At 36.5% G+C, this 19586-nt stretch overlaps 1 protein-coding gene across 3 annotated transcripts in view; it reads left to right on the top strand.

Annotated features, from left to right (window-relative positions):
* PARP8 (poly(ADP-ribose) polymerase family member 8) overlaps positions 1-19586 on the top strand; it is a 194221-nt gene that overhangs the window by 157541 nt on the left and 17094 nt on the right. For 2 of the 3 annotated variants that reach the window (XM_023210563.2, XM_023210562.2), the window contains exons 16-22: positions 5330-5422; positions 11185-11310; positions 12313-12378; positions 14909-14976; positions 16764-16812; positions 17945-18057; positions 18325-18397. In XM_023210563.2, the coding sequence (XP_023066331.1) occupies positions 5330-5422; positions 11185-11310; positions 12313-12378; positions 14909-14976; positions 16764-16812; positions 17945-18057; positions 18325-18397 (588 nt within the window). The remainder of the gene's footprint in view (positions 1-5329; positions 5423-11184; positions 11311-12312; positions 12379-14908; positions 14977-16763; positions 16813-17944; positions 18058-18324; positions 18398-19586) is intronic. The other variant, XM_023210564.2, reaches the window with a different exon arrangement.

Genomic DNA, 19586 nt, shown 5'->3' with positions numbered 1-19586 from the left:
TCTTCGGAGAGTGTAAGTGTTCAGGAAATTATCCATTTCTTCTAGGTTTTCTAGTTTATTTGTGTAGAGGTGTTTATAGTATTCTCCGATGGTAGTTTGTATTTCTGTGGGGTCAGTGGTGATATCCTCTTTATCATTTTTTATTGCATCTATTTGATTCTTCTCTCTTTTCTTCTTTATTAGTCTTGCTAGCGGTCTATCAATTTTGTTGATCTTTTCAAAAAACCAGCTCCTCGATTCATTGATTTTTTTCGAGGGTTTTTTGTGTCTCTTATCTCCTTCAGTTCTGCTCTGATCTTAGTTATGTCATGCCTTCTGCTAGCTTTTGAATGTGTTTGCTCTTGCTTCTCTAGTTCTTTTAATTGTGATGTTAGGGTGTCAATTTTAGATCTTTCCAGCTTTCTCTTGTGGGCATTTAGGCTATAAATTTCCCTGTACACACTGCTTTAAATGTGTCCCAGAGATTCTGGTATATTTTATCTTTGTCTCATTGGTTTCAAAGAACATCTTTATTTCTGCCTTCATTTCATTATGTACCCAGTAGTCATTCAGGAGCAGGTTGTTCAGTTTCCATGTAGTTGAGCGGTTTTGATTGAGTGTCTTAGTCTTGAGTTCTAGTTTAATTGCACTGTGGTCTGAGAGACAGTTTGTTATAATTTCTCTTCTTTTACATTTACTGAGGAGTGCTTTACTTCCAACTATGTGATCAATTTTGGAATAAGTGTGATGTGGTGCTGAGAAGAATGTATATTCTGTTGATTTGCGGTGGAGAGTTCTGTAGATGTCTAATAGGTCTGCTTGGTGCAGAGTTGATTTCAATTCCTGGTTATCCTTGTTAACTTTCTGTCTCGTTGATCTGTCTAATGTTGACAGTGGGGTGTTGAAGTCTCCCATTATTATTGTATGGCAGTCTAAGTCTCTTTGTAAGTCTGTAAGGGCTTGCTTTATGAATCTGGGTACACCTGTATTGGGTGCATATATATTTAGGATAGTTAGCACTTCCTGTTGAAATGATCCCTTTACCATTATGTAATGGCCTTCTTTGTCTCTTTTGATCTTTGATGGTTTAAAGTCTGTTTTATCAGAGACTTGGATTGCAACCCCTGCTTTTTTTTTTTTTTTTTGGTCTCCATTTGCTTGGTAGATCTTCCTCCACCCTTTTATTTTGAGCCTATGTGTGTCTCTATATGTGAGAAGGGTCTCCTGAATAGGGCAAACTAATGAGTCTTGACTCTTTATCCAATTTGCCAGTCTGTGTCTTTTAATTGGACCATTTAGTCCATTTACATTTAAGGTTAATATTGGTATGTGTGAACTTGATCCTGTCATTTTGATACTAGAGCTGGTTATTTTGTTCATTAGTTGATGCAGTTTCTTCCTAGTATCGATGGTCTTTACATTTTGATATGTTTTTTCAATGGCTGGTACCTGGTATTCTTTTCCATGTTTGGTGCTTCCTTTAGGAGCTCTTGTAGGGCAGGCCTGGTGGTGACAAAATCTCTAAGCATTTGCTTCTCTGTAAAGGATTTTATTTCTCCTTCACTTAGGAAACTTAGTTTGGCTGGATATGAAATTCTGGGTTGAAAATTCTTTTGTTTAAGAATGTTGAATATTGGCCCCCACTCTCTTCTGGCTTGAAGAGTTTCTGCCGAGAGATCTGCTGTTAGTCTGATGGGCTTCCCTTTGTGGGTAACCCAGCCTTTCTCTCTGGCTGCCCTTAACATTTTTTCCTTCATTTCAATTTTGGTGAATCTGGCAATGATGTGTCTTAGAGTTGCTCTTCTTGAGGAGTATCTTTGTGGCATTCTCTGTATTTCCTGAATTTGAATGTTGGCCTGCCTTACTAAGTTGGGGAAGTTCTCCTGGATGATATCCTGAAGAGTGTTTTCCAACTTGGTTCCATTTTCCCCCTCACTTTCAGGCACACCAATCAGATGTAGATTTGGTCTTTTCACATAATCCCATATTTCTTGGAGGCTTTGTTCATTTCTTTTTCCTCTTTTTCCTCTAGACTTCTCTCTCACTTCGTTTCATTCATTTGGTCTTCAATCATTGATACTCTTTCTTCCAGTTGATCGAGTTGGTTACTGAAGCTTGTGCATTTCACATATTTCTCGTGTCATGGTTTTTATCTCTGTCAGTTCGTTTATGGCCTCCTCCGCATTGATTATTCTAGTTATCCATTCTTCCATTCTTTTTTCAAGATTTTTAGTTTCTTCGTGCTGGTTACGTAATTCCTCTTTTAGCTCTGAGAAGTTTGATCGACTGAAGCCTTCTTCTCTCAACTCATCAAAGTCATTCTGTGTCCAGCTTTGATCTGTTGCTGGCGATGAGCTGAGTTTCTTTGGAGTGGGGGGATGCACTGTGATTTTTTGAATTTCCAGCTTTTCTGTCCTGCTTTTTTCCCATTTTTGTGGTTTTATCTGCCTTTGGTCTTTGATGATGGTGCCGAACTGATGGGGTTTTGGTGTGGTTGTCCTTTCTGTTTGTTAGTTTTCCTTCTAACAGTCAGGACCCTCAGCTATAGGTCTGTTGGAGATTGCTTGAGGTCCACTCCAGACCCTGTTTGCCTGGGTATCAGCAGTGGAGGCTGCAGAAGATAGAATATTGCTGAACAGCGAGTGTTACTGTCTGATTCTTGCTCTGGAAGCTTTGTCTCAGGGTTGTACCCCGCTGTGTGAGGTGTGAGGTGTGAGGTGTCAGTCTGCACCTAGTGTGCGATATCTCCCAGTTAGGCTACTCAAGGGTCAGGGACTCACTTGAGCAGGCAGTCTTTCTCTTCTGAGATCTCAGCCTCCATGCTGAGAGATCCACTGCTCTCTTCAAAGCTGTCAGACAGGATAATTTACCTCTGCCGAGGTTTCTGCTGCTCTTTGATTAGCTATGCCCTGTCCCCAGAGATGGAGTCTACAGAGACAGGCAGGCCCCCTTGTGCTTCGGTGGGCTCCACCCAGTTTGAGCTTCCAGGAGGCTTTGTTTACCTACTTAAGCCACAGCAATGGCGGGTGCCCCTCCCCCAGCCTTGCTGCTGCCTTTCAGATAGCTCTCAGACTGCTGTGCTAGCAAGGAGGGAGGCTCTGTGGGCGTGGGACCCTCCTGTCCAGGTGTGGGATATAATCTCCTGGTGTGCCATTTGCTAAGACCCTTGGTAAAGCACAGTATTAGGGTGGGAGTGACCTGATTTTCCAGGTGTTGTGTGTCTCAGTTTCCCTTGGCTAGGAAAAGGGATTCCCTTCCCTGTTGTGCTTCCCAAGTGAGGCGATGGCTCGCCCTGCTTCAGCTCTCGCTGGTTGGGCTGCACCACCTGACCAGCACCGATTGTCTGGCACTCCCTAGTGAGATGAACCCAGTACCTCAGTTGAAAATGCAGAAATCACCTGTCCTCTATGTCGCTCACGCTGAGAGCTGGAGGCTGGAGCTGCTCCTATTCGGCCATCTTGCCGATTTAGAGCTTTCAAGATTTGAATATAAATGGATCAGGGTTGGAGGGCATTGAAACAGAAATGCAGAAAAAAAGCATTATAGTAAGTGCTGAAATTTTGCTTATTTATTATTCATGATAGGAAATAGAGAGGTCTCGGTGAAATTGCTAAAAATCATTTGCAACAGAGCCAGAATGTCACATGAATATCTAGGATTGGTAACAGGGTGTATTGATAGAGATTTATAATAAAAACTGTGTCTATTGCATTTTTCCTTTCCCTTGACATTTTTCCTGGATTGAAAGTTACTTGAACTTTCAATCTCATGTGGTAAGATATTTTATTTCATATTATTTGCATTGGGTTTTTAAAAATTATTAGTATACTTTAAGTTCTAGGGTAGCTGTGCACGAAGTGTAGGTTTGTTACATATGTATACATGTGCCGTGTTGGTTTGCTGCACCTATTAACTCACATGTCACTGTTTACTTCCTCAGTAGCTGATATAAAAATAAATTCCCAGGGCCTTTTATGATATCTAAGGTTTATCTTCTCCTTGGATTCTTGTTTGTGTACTGTTTCATTGTATTCAAGCACCAGAATAGCGTTTGACACTATCATAAATATGCAGTAAGTGGTTGCCTTATTTCAGATCATACCATGCTCTAAGCCCCAGAAAATGAACAAAAGAAGCAATATAATATCCATGGGGAAAATTGAGGGTAAAGCATATACACATATAGATACACAAAAAAAAATTGGAGAAGGTTAAAAATAAACACTCAAGTTAAAGGAAAAGTTGTTGAAATTGAACATTTTGCTGTATGTATATCTAAATATATATTGCAGAGTGTATAGCTTGAGTCTGGATGAAGAACTTTCTCTACTTCCTCTCATGGTTCTGAAGTTTCTGAAAATGGAATCAAATGCACTTTTAAGTCTGACAAAGGAAATATATCGATTCATTTTTTTCCCCTAAAATCCTTTTTGGAGCAAAGTCAACCAGAAGCTTTGTAATTGGTCAAGCTTTCTATCTACAAAGCCACGCATATGGCTTTCTATCTACAAAGCCACGCATTCTGAACATCCTTTATGTTCAGAATGGGGCCATACGTCCCCACTGGTTAAACAAGAGACCAAGTTGGCCTCTGAAAGAAGTGAGCGTAGGAGCAGTGACACTAACAAATGCCTTTTGTCAGCTGTGCAGGGGCACCATGGATTGCATCGTGTTAGGCTTCATCAGCTACCTAATGCAATGTAACTTGGGAGATAAGATAAATCAGAGGGATGACACTATATTAGATTTGAAAGATGAGAGCTCTTCCAAAGTAATTGCAGAGTGTATATTTCAGTGCTCTTGACTTCATGAGGTTATTGAAGCCAAAAGTGTTTGCAACAAAACGAATCTTTCAAGAGCTGGGTAGCAAGTAAACAGAATCATGCTTTTTTTTGTTTTGTTTTTTACAAACAAAATTTCATAGGACAAAGTGGAATTCTCTTTCATATGTTTGTTTTATACAGCTTTCATATTTAAACTCATTTATTGTTATATCACCAGCTTAGGTATTTATGTTTTCTATACATCTCATGTGCAAATGTATATGAAAGCACGAGAGATAAATTTTCCTATTTAAGGAATTTTTTACTGCTAAATTGTTCTGAGTGTGTCTAAAGCTAACTGAAAAGGATCTTTTTAATAATATTTTTGACTCTATATTAGTAAATGACTCTGCTAATTGTTACCTAAATGTAAGAATTTATTTCTTGTTAAAGTGGTATGATTTCCTTTTTAAAAAACACTAAAACTGCATTTTCTATTTATTATGTGAAATGTCACGAATTTAATTTTGAAACTGAGAGTTGGGAAAAAGTTTTGTGATTAATATTGATTCCCTTTTCTTTTGTAGCCTACTGTGTGTGAACGGGAGCTGTGTGTGTTTGCTTTCCAAACCCTGGGAGTAATGAATGAAGCTGCTGATGAAATAGCAACTGGAGCTCAGGTAGTAACACAGGATACTAATTATTTCTTATTTTGCTTTGAAAAATGTGTTCCAGTCCACTAGTTATCTTCATTCTGCTATTCTTTGGGGGAAATATTTGATAACTTCTTGTTAAGTGGCAAATTGGCGTTTGATATTTTTTATATGTAAACTAGATGTTCTGTCTTCATCTAATATGTGTTTTGTCATTTCACGATTGCCAAGGAGAGAAATTAAACCAACTTTCTATTGTATGAAAAATAATTGTAATTTCTTCTTACACGGTGAAGTGGAAATATTGAAACCCTCGTGCATGCTTTATGTAAAATTTATTTGTAAAGATATACTGCCATAAAATGGAAGCCAATTTATTTTTAAACCTTAGGTGAAAAGATAATAGGCAGAATATGTAATAAAAAGAGAACATTCAGTTTTACATTAGCAGTGTTTAGGAGACAGGAAGAAAAGCAATTCCATCAAAATTTCAAGTTTTTTTTTTTTCCCCCACTTAAAGAACCTGATTAAACTACTAATTCATCTATAAGAAAAAAAAATCAAAGAAAACTCTAAAAAATGAATGAACATTGATTAAGAGAGGCTAGACCAACCACATACAGAGACATATGCAGTGCTATAACATTTTGACAAAATATAGTATTGGCAAAGAATAGTGTGACAGATCAACGGCAGATTATCCCCCAAATGGATCAAATTATGAATAAATTTAATGTAAAAGTAGATTTCACCTCCTCACTTACTAAAGAGTTATTTAGTAAGTGAAGTCGAAACAAATGGCCTGTACCGGGGGAAAAATTGGTTTAGCGCTTTACCTTACACTGTGTGCAAAAACAAACTCCAGATAGCTTAACAAATACCTAGTTTTAAAAAATTGTTTACTAATACAAACTATAGGACAGTAAAATTGAACATGCACAGCCTGAGGCAGTGTATCAGGCTTATGAAGGCACAACAGTTAAATAATACAGATGGTAGCCTAGAGCTTAGGAATGTAAGCACCCCTTAGCCTAGTCATTTTACTGATTAACTAAAACTATGATGCATCCACCTGATGAAATATTTAGGGCAGTATTTTTCATATAATTGAATTATAAATGAAACAAATAATACAAACAGTAGAATATTAGTCTTATATGTTATGAAAAAAATGATTCCATGATTAAAATAAATTTCTGAACTATAGCTTTGTATTTTTCCCACACCCAACATGCACACATTTGTATATTAAAGGTTCTGAGCATCCCTAAAACTAAGAAAATAGCTAGCCTATACTTAGAGGGTTACTAAATTATATCTGACTATGGAGAGCCTTTTTCTTTTCCATCCTTCTTTTTTAAATGTGAAAGTTTTTCTTGTCCCTTGGGAATAATATTGCTAAAAGGAAGAAAAAAGTCACTTTAATATATATGGTATTTATAGCTATGTAAAAATAATTTAAACCTTACAAGGGGTATGTTGTATGAATATGCTCACATGTATATTTATATAGATTTATGTATGTGCATATATGTTAAAAATTCTTCAATAGTATACTTAAAATTTACACATTTTACTGTATGCAAGTTTCCCTTTAAAAAAGAAATTAAAGGCTAGAAATAGTAAATTATAAATTAGAAGGAAAAGTAACATGCTAACCGTATGGTATGCTGATAGAATAATAGTTGGCCTTTTAAAATCATTGTTACATCTTAAAATTAATGGTTTTGAATAGAAATGAATTTCAAATTATATAATGATTGATATAAAGCACAAGTATTTGATCAGCTCAATTTAGTGATGTAATTCTAAAAATCAATATCCAAAGTTCAGAAAGTTTAGTAATTCTACTTCAAAGACAGCATTTTTTTCATACTTTATTTCTTAAAACAGGTGCCCCAGTATTCTGGTCTTAATCCTAAGGATTACAGGGAAATAACTTCTTTTTCTAAACAAAAAGAAACCACCTCAGAGTCTCATTGCCTCAGTTTACCCCTGCATTTTAAGTGGTGCTCTGGGGGCTGCAAAGACATTCCTCGGGATCACTGCAGGGGACTCACCTGGAACAACAGTGTCCTGCGGTCCAAGCAGCTACCATTCCAGCACCCCAAATACTACTTCAACAGAATAGTTCCATTTTATTTGTTTAGATATCGGACTCTCATTTAAGATAGTTTTTTTTTTTTTTTAATTACTATTGCAATATTGGACAATGATTGGTTTATAATTCTGAATCTGCTTCCTTTTTTAGACTATATTGTATACCCGTAGGCTATTCCTGTAGGTGCCTTTCTTAGTCACGTGGACTTCCAGTTAGTAAAAGACTAATGGCTAAAGACTAATGACTGAATTTTTCTCATTTGCAAGAGCTTGGAGGCCTTTCTTTCATGCCTGAAAGGGGTCTGTGTGGGGAGGGTTGCTCTGCCAGTTGAATTGTAGGTAATGTAATGTCCTTTGGAGGCACCTGATTCTGTAAATTCACAGACCTTTTTATCCTCACTTACCAAATGTCCTAATTTTTCTTGCCTAAACTTAATATTTCTTTGCATTTCCATCCCAAGTACCTAAGTCAGCCTCCAAATTGCTTCTTCAGTTATATTATTCAATCAAAGAAAGCAGATATATGTGGTAACTTGTTGCCTATGGCATGCATCATATATACTAAGATACTATTTAGAATCTTTAATTTTAAATGTTGGGAATGGGGAAATATATCATTTAGGCCAAAATTTAAAAAAAAAAAAAGAGAAGTCATAGTTGTGTGCTCACTTTTATTTTTTATTTTATTTTGTTTGTTTCTTTGTTTGTTTGTTTCTTTTTTTTTTTTTTTTTTTTTTTCCCGGAGAGAGCCTCTTTCTGTCACCTAGGCCGGACTGCTTTGGCACAATCTCGGCTCATTGTAACCTCTGCCTCCTGGGTTCAAGCAATTCTCCTGCCTCAGCCTCTCTAGTATCTGGGATAACAGGTGCACGCCACTGCACCCAGCAAATATTTGTATTTTTTTGTGGAGACAGGATTTGGCCATCTTGGCCATGCTGATCTTGAACTCCTAACCTCAATGAATCCTCCCACCTCAGCCCCTTGAAGTGCTTGGATTACAGGCATGAGCCACCATGCCCAGCCTCTCTTACATTTTTATTTATTTATTTTTTTGATACAGTGTCTCACTGTGTTGTCCAGGCTGGTCTTGAACTCCTAGGCTCAAGTGATCCTCCCACCTCCGCCTCACAAATTACTGGGATTACAGGCGTGAGCCACCACACCCAGCCTTTTATTTTTTAAAGTGGTTGTTTTAGTCCATGAGATATTTGGAAAAATTAAGATATGCAAAGGAATATAAATCCAAATTGTATTATAAATGCTTTTCTTCTTAAAAAGTCTAATGCTAGTTTCTGTAACAGATAAACCATAAAATCACAGCAGCTTAACATGGTAGCATTTTGTCATTCGCATACTCCAATTAGAATGTTTTATGGGCCACTTTCTGTGTAGTGACTGGGCGAACTGGACCCCTTCCATCATGTGGTTTTTACGCTATGCCATATAGTAGAGAAAGTGAGGCAGGCATACCTTTCTTTGCATCAGGTCAGCCCCTTTCCACTGATGATCTGGTGAAAGCCAGTCATAAGACCTTATTCAGACAAAAAGGTGGAAATATCCCTTGCTGAGAAGCTGCTTCCAGGCATTAGCGCTATATCCTGGAAGTAAGCATGGAGTTAGAAACTTTGGTGCATCCCATGTAATTGAGTCACAGTAGTTACACTCTTTTTTTGAAATTAGGCTAAGACATATATTAACAGAAATATTCTACCAATTAAATTTACTACCCATTATTACATTATAATTTACTTAAATATACTAGTAAAAATATTGGTCAAAAATGCATGGACTTTTATAAAGCTTCAATTGCTTTATTAGCGAGATATAATTTTTAAAGGGTTTTAGTGAGAGCATATCCATCTGTGTCATTCCCCTCCTCCCTACAGGGTGTCAGAAAAGCTTATTTTATCTTTTTTTTTTTTTTTTTTTTTTTTTTTCCTGAGATAGAGTTTTGCTCTTGTCACCCAGGCTGAAGTGCAGTGGTGTGATCTTGGCTCACTGCAACCTCCACCTCCCAGGTTCAAGCTGTTCTCCTGCCTCAGCTTCCTGAGTAGCTGGCACTACAGGCACCTGCCACCATGCCCGGCTAATTTTTGTATTTTTAGTAGAGATGGGGTTTCACCACTTTGGCCAGGCTAGTTTCAAACTCCTGATCTCAGGTGATCCTCCTGCCTTGGTCTTCCAAAGTGCTGGGATTACCAGGTGTGAGCCACCGCGCCCAACAAGGCTATTTTATCTTACCGATTCTTCTTTGTCAGGAGTCCTGTTTGGGTTTTCATTAGAGACCAGATAATGCTGAAAACAATCTGTATCAGGGTTAATGTGCATCTCTAGGGTAGAAGGAATGTGAGGTTGGGAGTGCAAGACAAAAAGGAGGGTTTTTTTATGTCCTTATTATGTTTATTGCTTGGAATATAACTTCTTGCATATCTCTATCTATACGTATGCATGTATTTACATACACACACATAAATGAAATAGTGTGTCAGGAATATTAGCTTTTTCCATTCTAATGTTTTCTGAGTGTGTCTTGTGGATATGCATGTCTATGTACTCGGGACATGTTATGTCTGGTGCTTTGAGCGTTGCTAATTATTTTAGGTCACTGGAAATTCTGAATGCTGTGATTTGGTGGATGTGTTTTGTTAGTACCCACACAACATAGTGAGCCCTACTGTCATTAGGTCACAATGCTCCTCTCTTAAAAGCAGGAGAATCAAAAATTGGTCCCCTCTTACTGCGCATTTTTTAAATGCCTGTCTAAAGATTTTCTAGAAATAGCTTTCCCTATATATATATATTTAAAACCTGCTACTTCCTTATTAAGTCACTTGTGTTCACGTTGTAGGTATGTCTGTTCAGATGAACTCTGACCATTGAGACAGTATCAGTTTTCTTTATTCACTGGCCAGAATATATTGTTTTGGGGATTGGAAAGGAGAGCCATGCTATCAAACTCCTATATAATACTGCCTCCTAGTAGAGTGTGCAGAAGAATCATAGGATAACATAGGAATAAAGCCATTGTCTTTAGCCAATCAAAGGTCATTAGTGGGCTTTGATAGAGGAGAATAGGAATGGGCAAGATGTTGTCAGGCAATTAGCTATTCCTGGATCATGCCAAAGTCTTTTCCTGCACATGGGGCTTCCTTCACCCGGAACATCTACCCAGATGGTCGCATGTCTCCTTCCTGGACCCCATACAGGTCTGTTGAGATTCACCACCTTTCCTAGCCACTCTAAAACAGTGTCCCTTTCTGCATTATTCTCTGTTGCCTACTTTTTTTAATATAACATGTAACAGTATCAGAAATTCTACTGAAGCATCTGCTTGTTTAACTAATATTTTATTGTGTATCTTCTCCCTTAGACTTTCAACTGCACCAGAGCAGGGACTTGTCTGTCTTGTGCCTTGTCTTACCATAGGGCATAGAACAATGCTAGCATATGTGTGCCCTTGAAAAAGAGATATTAAGTTGTGAGTAATGAGAGGCAGCACACATTTGTTATTTTGAATTGATGGTCAAGTTTGGTCAAATATGGTCTCAAGTCTTGAATTATCCATTTGAGAGACTGGTAGCAGTCCTGGATCTTCCTCATTAACTTATGCTACCTTGAGAGGGAGAAATAATGGCAAAGCACTGGATAAAACCTGAAGGGTAGTAACTATCTTATGTGTATATTTCAAGGTGGTAGATCTACTAGTATCCATGTGTAGGTCTGCGTTGGAATCTCCTAGAAAAGTTGTGATTTTCGAGCCATATCCTTCTGTGGTAGATCCTAATGATCCTCAGATGTTGGCCTTCAATCCCAGGGTAAGTTGTTATCCTGGCACACCAATCACAAAGTTTTCTTTAACAGTAACAACAACATTGAGATTGTAGTCTCATTAGGTTTCCTCTTTCTATCTAAGTCTCTATCTCATCAAGCATATCCATGAGTATTTTAATTTCATTATATATTTTTGGGGATTCTGACTTATATAACCTCATTTTGATTTTAAAGATCATGGGTAAAGAGACAAGTTTTCCTTTCTTTTCTGCATTTTCACTTCAACCCTCCTTTCCCCTTTCCCTTCTTCCTCCCCAGCTGTCTGAAGGTTAGTGAAAGTTTAGTTCATATTGTTAATGGACCTGCCTTTCTTAAGGACGCAATTTTATAAATGTTCCTAAAGATAAGGCAGAATCCTTTTGAAATTACAAAACTTTCAAATTGCATAAGAGCTAAAATCGCCTCAGTTTCTATTACTACTCAGCTTGAAATAATTTTATAGAAACAACTGTATACAATTTTCTTAGAAGAACTTTATTTCTTCATAAATGGCAACAGCACACATACTTAGATCTTGCTTGAAAATGAATTGTCAGCTACATGACAGTATGCTATCATTTGCATACCCTCAGCCATACTCTTTTGTTAACAATATTCAAATCAAAATAAAATAAAAGCAATTGTGAGATTTGAAGTGGGTTTTTATATTTTAGAAGGATTCTATGTTGACTTTATTCATTATGGCTTAGTGTTTTAGTGGTGAAAGCCTCAATCAGGAGCCCCATAACTTTTTTGTGTTTCTAGATTTTTCTCCCATGACTTATAGAAGGATTGGCATTGTTTTTCTTTGTTCCTTTTCTCTAACTGAAGTCCTGGAGCCATCTTATAATAGTCTTCCCTTTTATGTGCACAAAACAGTCATTGCCTTCAAATTGACCCTAAGAGAAAATTCACATATGGAAATAATATATTTCTCTAGTGAAAAATAGACTTGCAACAGCTTATAAGCAAATGCTGTTTTTTAACATTACTTTTTCATTAACCAGAAAAAGAACTATGATCGAGTAATGAAAGCACTGGATAGCATAACGTCTATCAGAGAAATGACACAAGTAAGTATGTCATCTGGTCTTGTACAGTATATTTTTTAAATGTTTGAGAGTTCTGGCTATGTAGTGAAATGTAGACTTTTCTATTATACAGGGTATAACTAAATTCATTTAAAAATTTGTGCAGTATTCAGATGTTTTAATTAAATCACATCAGTGTTCTAGCATGTAACACTGTGACTTCAGGAAAGTAAGTGGATAATTATAAGATAATTGTACTGCTAATACTCTGCCCTCAAACTTGAGCAAGAGCTTGGGTACATGTAGGTATGTCGAGATATTTTAAGGCAAAGGTTAAATCTGGTACCATCTTTCTGACTGTCAATTTTAATTGATGGTAGCAATTTCAAAACATCATTTGAGTATTAAAATAAAAACAGAAATGTTCTTTAAAATGGAAAATTTCCATAAATATTTTATATAATGCAAAATCCCAAAACCACTTTGGAAGACACCAGGCTCCCTGAGAGTATGTGTTTATGTTTTTGGTCATTAAGGGAGGCTTTGGTGGAAATAGTTTGATGAGCAAGGATCAGGGTTTGTTAGGAAAATCTAACACATCCCTGGGCTATAGTCTAGCACTTGGAAAAGCACACACTGTTGAATTATTGAGACCTTTCCACTGTCAAAGACTTGGAGAGAGGTTTAAAACTCATCATTGCAAGTAGAAATTAATAATCTGAGATTGAGAACACACATTATGTGTACAGCTTGCATGTAGTGGTTTCAAGGATCGCACTGCCCTAGAGACTCTTGCAGGCCTATAATGAGTATTACCCTGGGTCCTTTATTTTCTCTGGGGAGGAAATAGTGGAATCCTTCTGTCTCAGGGCCCACTAAGCTGCTATGCTGCTTTCTCCCCACCCCCCACCAACTCCCAGAGTTATCTCTACTCCTCTGTAGGAAGAGAGTACTTAAAAAGTACATTTTTCCATTTCCATTTTGTTTCTTGATTCTTTTGATCATCATTTATTCATGTAGTCAAACATTCATTCATTCACTCAGTAAATAGTGTGTGTCTGGCAAATAGTAAACAAGAGATCCTTTAATTCACAAATGCTATTATTTGCTTAAAAAAAAATCACCATCCCTTCGGGTTGTTTTTCTATGCCAGTACCTTTCTGTATTATCTGAATTCTCTCTCAGATAAACACTCCTTATCTGTGTAGGTAAAGAAAACAATAAAATGTATTTCCACCTAGGAGAAAAAAAGAACGTATTGCAATATCTTACACTAAGTCATACAAACATTTTTAGTCATGAAAAAGAATTTGGTATAAGGTATTTATACTATACCCTAGACCCTGATTATTCTTGGATTTAAAAATAGCTACAAACTCTGACTCTGGAATCAGCTCTCTGCCAAAAATTGCTTTCTTTATTCTGGGTCATGCGTAAGCTATTTTAATAGGAGGCAACGTAGACAACTGAGCGTCAGCCTAGGAAGTTAGAGGCCAAAATTGTGTACCTGACTTGTCAATGAATGTGGCCTGTGACCTTGGGCAAGTTGCTTAATTGCTTGGTGCTTTGCTGTCAAGGTGGAATTAGTAATGCCGTGCCCTCTTCCAATGTGTACTTCATAGGGAAACTGTCAGACTTCATTGTGTCAAATTCTTTAAACTTTTCTGAATAAATACAACATTATACTATGCTGTTTTCTAGAGTATACTGACCTGTACATAGCCCTAATTTGTCACAGAGAGATTGCTTTTTGTTCTGTGAAATGGTTGTCTGGGTAAATCCCATTAAATACTTTTTAGGGAAGGGTTCGTCTTAGGTAAATTGTGTCCAATTTTTAATGTAAAGATCTACACGTAAGTCTGGACTGTCAGATATGAGCATGAGTGGTAGCTCTCACAAGCTTTGCTTTCATATTAGTTATCAGTTAAAAATGGTCATTGTGAAAGAGAAACTTTACAGGACACTTGTAAAGGTGGCAAGAAAGATTTGTTCAGAGCACTGCAGTGGGGGAGAGAGACTGCAGCATAAACTGAGCTCAACTTCAACTAAGACAAAGGTGATCCAAGTTTTTAAAGGCAGAGGAGAGGAAGCAAAAGGCACTACAAGTACGTGAAAAGGCAAGGAAAAGAAGATGGGACTAGGGGAGTTATGTAAAAATGGAAAGTTACAGAAGGGGATAAGTGGAGAATTACCAAACATGGTTTGCCAAAGTGGGTTGGTTCAGTATACATTTTGTGGTTTGGCAGCCTCACGTTTTCTTGAGCAGACACTCAACAGGGGGCCGGAGAGTGGTCATCTTTAGGGACATAGCCTAGTGTAAATGGAAGCCAGGCTAAAATCTGGACAAGTCTTTTAATACAGTGTTTGGGCAAGTCATTTTGGTGGCTTGGAAGTTCATGGTTCCCATCATCTTGGGAGAAAAGACTAAGATAATTGTTGTTGTTCCCATGTTAAGTCCATAAAATTTTAAGTCTTACTAGATTAGGCATATTGTTTAGTCTGGTTTTCCTTTTGTAAAAAGGGAAAAATGAATTGTTATGAAAAATCAAGAAGTATTATGATGTTTTTTCAGGCACCATATCTGGAAATCAAGAAACAGATGGATAAACAGGACCCCCTTGCTCATCCCTTACTGCAATGGTATGAAATTTTAGTTTTCCTCATAATGAAAACAGCATCCCTTTCTACTGCTTGCTTTAAGAAAAAAAAAATGCCTGTTTTACAAGCCCTGCAGTGCTACAGTTCTACAAGCTTATGAGACCTAGTGATTTTACAACCTAAGAGTCCATAATGACTCTCACTTTAATTAAAACTTATACATCACAAGGGGAAGAGAATGCTGTCACATGCACTACGAAGGATAAATAGTGCATTTGACAGCAGTTTGCCTATAGTTTTCAAGATATGATTAACTAGATTATCTGGCAAAAGCATTTTGGTTCATTTAATTTTCTAGTTCAGTGAGGACTAAGTGATCAAACTCAGTGTTTCAACTTTTATTATTGAAATCTTTCTAATCCAAAATAAATGTTTTATATTTTGCCCCCTTAACAAGGGCAGTATAAATATGATTAACTCTTTGCTTGCTCACTGCAGGAGATGCACAGTTTCAGAGTGAGCCTGGTGAGGGATACAGTGTTATCCCAGCATGAGTTCTAGGAGGGCTAGACTATGAAGAGGAGAGGTAGTTTGAAAAGTCACCTTGCTGTGATGCCCATTTCAAATAATTTGCCCCCTTCTACTTCAAATAATTTCCTCTCTTGTTTCTCATTTGCAAAATGAAGACACTAGTTTCTACTCAGCATCCCTTAGAAGGCCTTTATATACATGTCTCTTTGAATTAACTTTGAAAACTCCAACTCCATGAGATTTACCATACAGTAATAAAAATGTAAGGCTTAAAAGAGATTGATATGAATAAGCACTTATACCAGGCTGCGACCAGGAAGTTTTAAAAAATATGTAAAGGTGGGCAGATGCAAAATAATCTGGCTTCTTCAAGATTCTGATTACTTAACTTTCACTTCATTAAAATTGTGTAATACATATTTAATTTAGTCTAACAAGATTATAACAAAAATTAGGTATAGAAGCCTTCCTTCTTTGTATCTTTTATGATCTGTTACTAAATTCTGACAGATTTAAGTAAAATAACACTAAATTTCCATTGTAACCTTAAAATTTTTCTCATTATTATATTCAGATTGAAGGTAAAAATTGCAGATATCTGGTTGCTTTCTTTTTTTCCTTGCAGTCAGATGGTTAACTTCTAATTCTTGTGATAACTTCCTTCAGCTTGTTAGTCATTCTTCTTTCAATATGAAGAGAGTCTACCAAAACTTTGTGTACTTTTCCCTACTTATTTTGTGTGCTGAAAGTATGGAGCAATTCCTTTCAGATACTTGAATTTAATTTTCTTCAACTGCAGTGTCTACGTTTGTTGGATTTTTGTATATATAAACCGTTGTATATACATCAGCTCAAAGAGATCCTCAAATATTTAAAGAAAAAAAAGCTTCATAAGAATGTGTCCTTAATTTAAGTAATTTAAGAGAGGAATAAAAGAAGCAGATCCATGACTTACTGCTCATATTTGTATTTGGATTATCATTATTTGAAAGTACAGTCAGAAATGTTCAAATGTTCATTTTGCTGATATTTGAGGTTATGCTTATTAAAAACTATGTCTTAAGTTTTAGAGAACGACTTTCTAGTGTGTTTTCTAGGATTAAAATGTTATCTTTTTTCTTACATAAGCTCTTTAAATTGTTTCAGGAAGCAAACCTAAATTATGCAACTAAATGAAATTATTTCCAAGTTTAGTTTATGGCACAGCAAAAATAAGTTTTAATCACTTGTCAACTAAGAAAAAGAACTTTAAATATATTTGGCATATATTTGTGACTAATGGATCATTTTAATTTCAGGGTTATATCAAGTAATAGATCACATATTGTGAAACTGCCAGTTAACAGGGTAAGTTGTTTTGTTTTTTTACATATACATACAGAAATGGGAGGAGTACTTACCAGTTGGGAGAACCTACCTTGTGATTTTTAGCCAGCCTCTCCAGGAATTGAAGTAAATCCAGGTTAAATCTCATTCTTTAGTTTGAAATAGCCATTTGTTCACTAGCTCCAAATCTTTCCAGATAACAAATTCAAATTGAGGCTGTTGTCCTGACCTTTTAAGTAAATAAAAACATCAATATGAAATCATTTAGTCATTCCACAAGCAATTGAAAAATATTATATGGAGATTGACCAGAAGGAAGTTAACGTGCTTAGTAATCATTGTCAGTTTAATGTTGGCACATGTCCACTTTTCTATAACTGAGAAGCTGTTAACCTCAGACAGCTTATTTATCAGCCTAGTAAACTTAAAAAATAATAATTTGTAAAAAGCTAATAGACTGTGGATTTCAGTTCTGATCATCACCTAGGAGCTATACCTAAAAAAATCTCATTTTTGCCACCTATGAATCTCTAAATGTGAGATTCCTGTGCCTTATATACCTGTATAACTATATTGGTAAGAGAAAGGGAAACACTTAGAATATGTTATCAAGCTATGAATCCAAAAGATTCTGCTTTCATTTCTTTCCATGACCAAGCAGGAGCCTATATTTGAATGTAGGCAAAAGTTCTCAATTTTATAAATATATGCAAATAAAGCATAATAAGAATTTTTGCAGTTTTATAAACTTTTCTGCTTAGCAAACTCCAGAATATTTCCCCAGTTGAATAGCTAGTATATACTTAGGCACTCAATAATAAAAGTAAAAGAAATGTAATTAAGAAGGCAGATCTGCTTAAACATGAATGCGTACTGTATTGCAAAGCTAAATATAAATGACTTTGGATTGTCTGTTTCCTACTCCTTTCCCATTTGCCCAAAGAATTGTTCTTCATATTTGCAATTCCATGTGACTTACCACTTAAGTAGAGTTTGTAAAACATTATACAATTTAGCTTGCTAATGTGGTGAGTGTAAAATTGCTATAGTTTGAAAGTGGGTAATTCTTAAGCCAATAAAATTTGAAATTGTCATCAGCCTGAATATATGTTAAGTTTTACATGTTTTTGTTTTTCTTTATTTTAAATGGCAGCAATTGAAGTTTATGCATACTCCACATCAGTTCCTCCTTCTCAGCAGTCCACCAGCCAAAGAATCCAATTTTAGAGCTGCTAAAAAACTCTTTGGAAGCACCTTTGCATTTCAGTGAGTAAGGCTTAATGTTATGGGGGTGTGCTCCACCCAGTTTTCCAGAAATGTATGGGGAAGATATCACTGTCTTTCAGTAAATGGTCATTCAGCAGATGGTCATTCAATAGATGGTCATTCAGTATCTGGTTGTGAAGTCAACTACATAATACTTGATTTAGCAATCCAGAACCCTCAGAAGGCATCATGACTTGTTATATTGTGACCACTTTGAAGATAATTAATTTTCTGGTTTTGCTTTTTCCCTTCCGTCTGTTTTTTTAGTGGCTCGCACATTGAAAACTGGCACTCCATCCTGAGGAATGGTCTGGTTGTTGCTTCTAATACACGACTGCAGGTAAATTTTCTGAATGCTTTAACAAGACCTCATTTTTCTTCAGAATTGAGAGTCAGTAAGCAACCCTGATGTTAGGCTTTTACTTGCAAAAGAGGAAGCATGTGAGTAAAACGTTATATGGAATTTATAGTAGGCATACTAGAACTGAAGCAGAACTGATCTATACACAATTATCTAAACACAAAATGGATAATACAATGAAAAGGGAAAGGATGGGCACAGTGGCTCACAGCTGTAATCCCAGCACTTTGGGAGGCTGAGGTTAGCAGATCACTTGAGGCCAGGAGTTTGAGACCAGTCTGGCTAACAAGGCAAAACCCTGTCTCTATTTAAAAAAAAAAAAAAAAAATTATCTAGGCTTGGTAGCACATGCTTACAGTCGAAGCTAATTGGGAGGCTGAGGCAAAAGAATAATTTGAACCCAGGAGGTGAAAGTGAAGGTGGCAGTGATCTGAGATCGTACCTCAGCCTGGGTGACACAGCGCGACTGTCTCAACAAAAAAAAAAAAAAAAAAAAAAAAAGAAGAAGAAGAAAAGAGAGTTTAATTCCCTATGAGAAAACAATAAAACAAATCACACTTTTAACTTAGGTAGAAAAACATTATGCACAAAGTAAAATCATAGAGGCATTCTGTTAATTCAGTGTATATTTCTTGAGTACTGGGCCTCAATATGAATGCTTTTGGAGAATAAAATGTAGAAATAAGTGGACTGGATGTTAGAGAGCCATCTAATACCTGCTTTTCCGCCTCCAGGACAGTACTTGGTGTTAGCAGGATATCGTGGCTGTCATCTTCATCTTTATTTATGCTTTTCATCCTGCACATTTCACTTCACTCTCATGCAGCTGAATTTTTTTTCATCTGACAGCATAAGGACTTAAGAAAATGGGATGCTTAACCCAGTCACTTGAGCTAGATCTCATATTACAATGACATTTTAGATGATTCAATTAAATGTTAAGTGTTAAATGCGTTTAGTATTCAATAGTTCATACTAATAGCGTGTGAGGGCCTAGAACACAGAGAAAATAAGAAAGAAGTTTAGTTGATCTGAGTATAGTTTCTTAGACCAGTTGAAGGGTTTCGGTTAGTGAAACTTATATAACTTCAAAAATGTAACAAAGGATAAGAGCAGGATGACAAGTGTTATTTAATGAAAATCTGAGCAGGACGCTTTGTTTATACAC

This window comes from Piliocolobus tephrosceles, chromosome 4, assembly GCF_002776525.5.
Source record: "Piliocolobus tephrosceles isolate RC106 chromosome 4, ASM277652v3, whole genome shotgun sequence".
In the NCBI taxonomy this organism is placed as follows: Eukaryota; Metazoa; Chordata; class Mammalia; order Primates; family Cercopithecidae; genus Piliocolobus; species Piliocolobus tephrosceles.
This window is presented reverse-complemented; position numbering and strand designations above follow the sequence as displayed.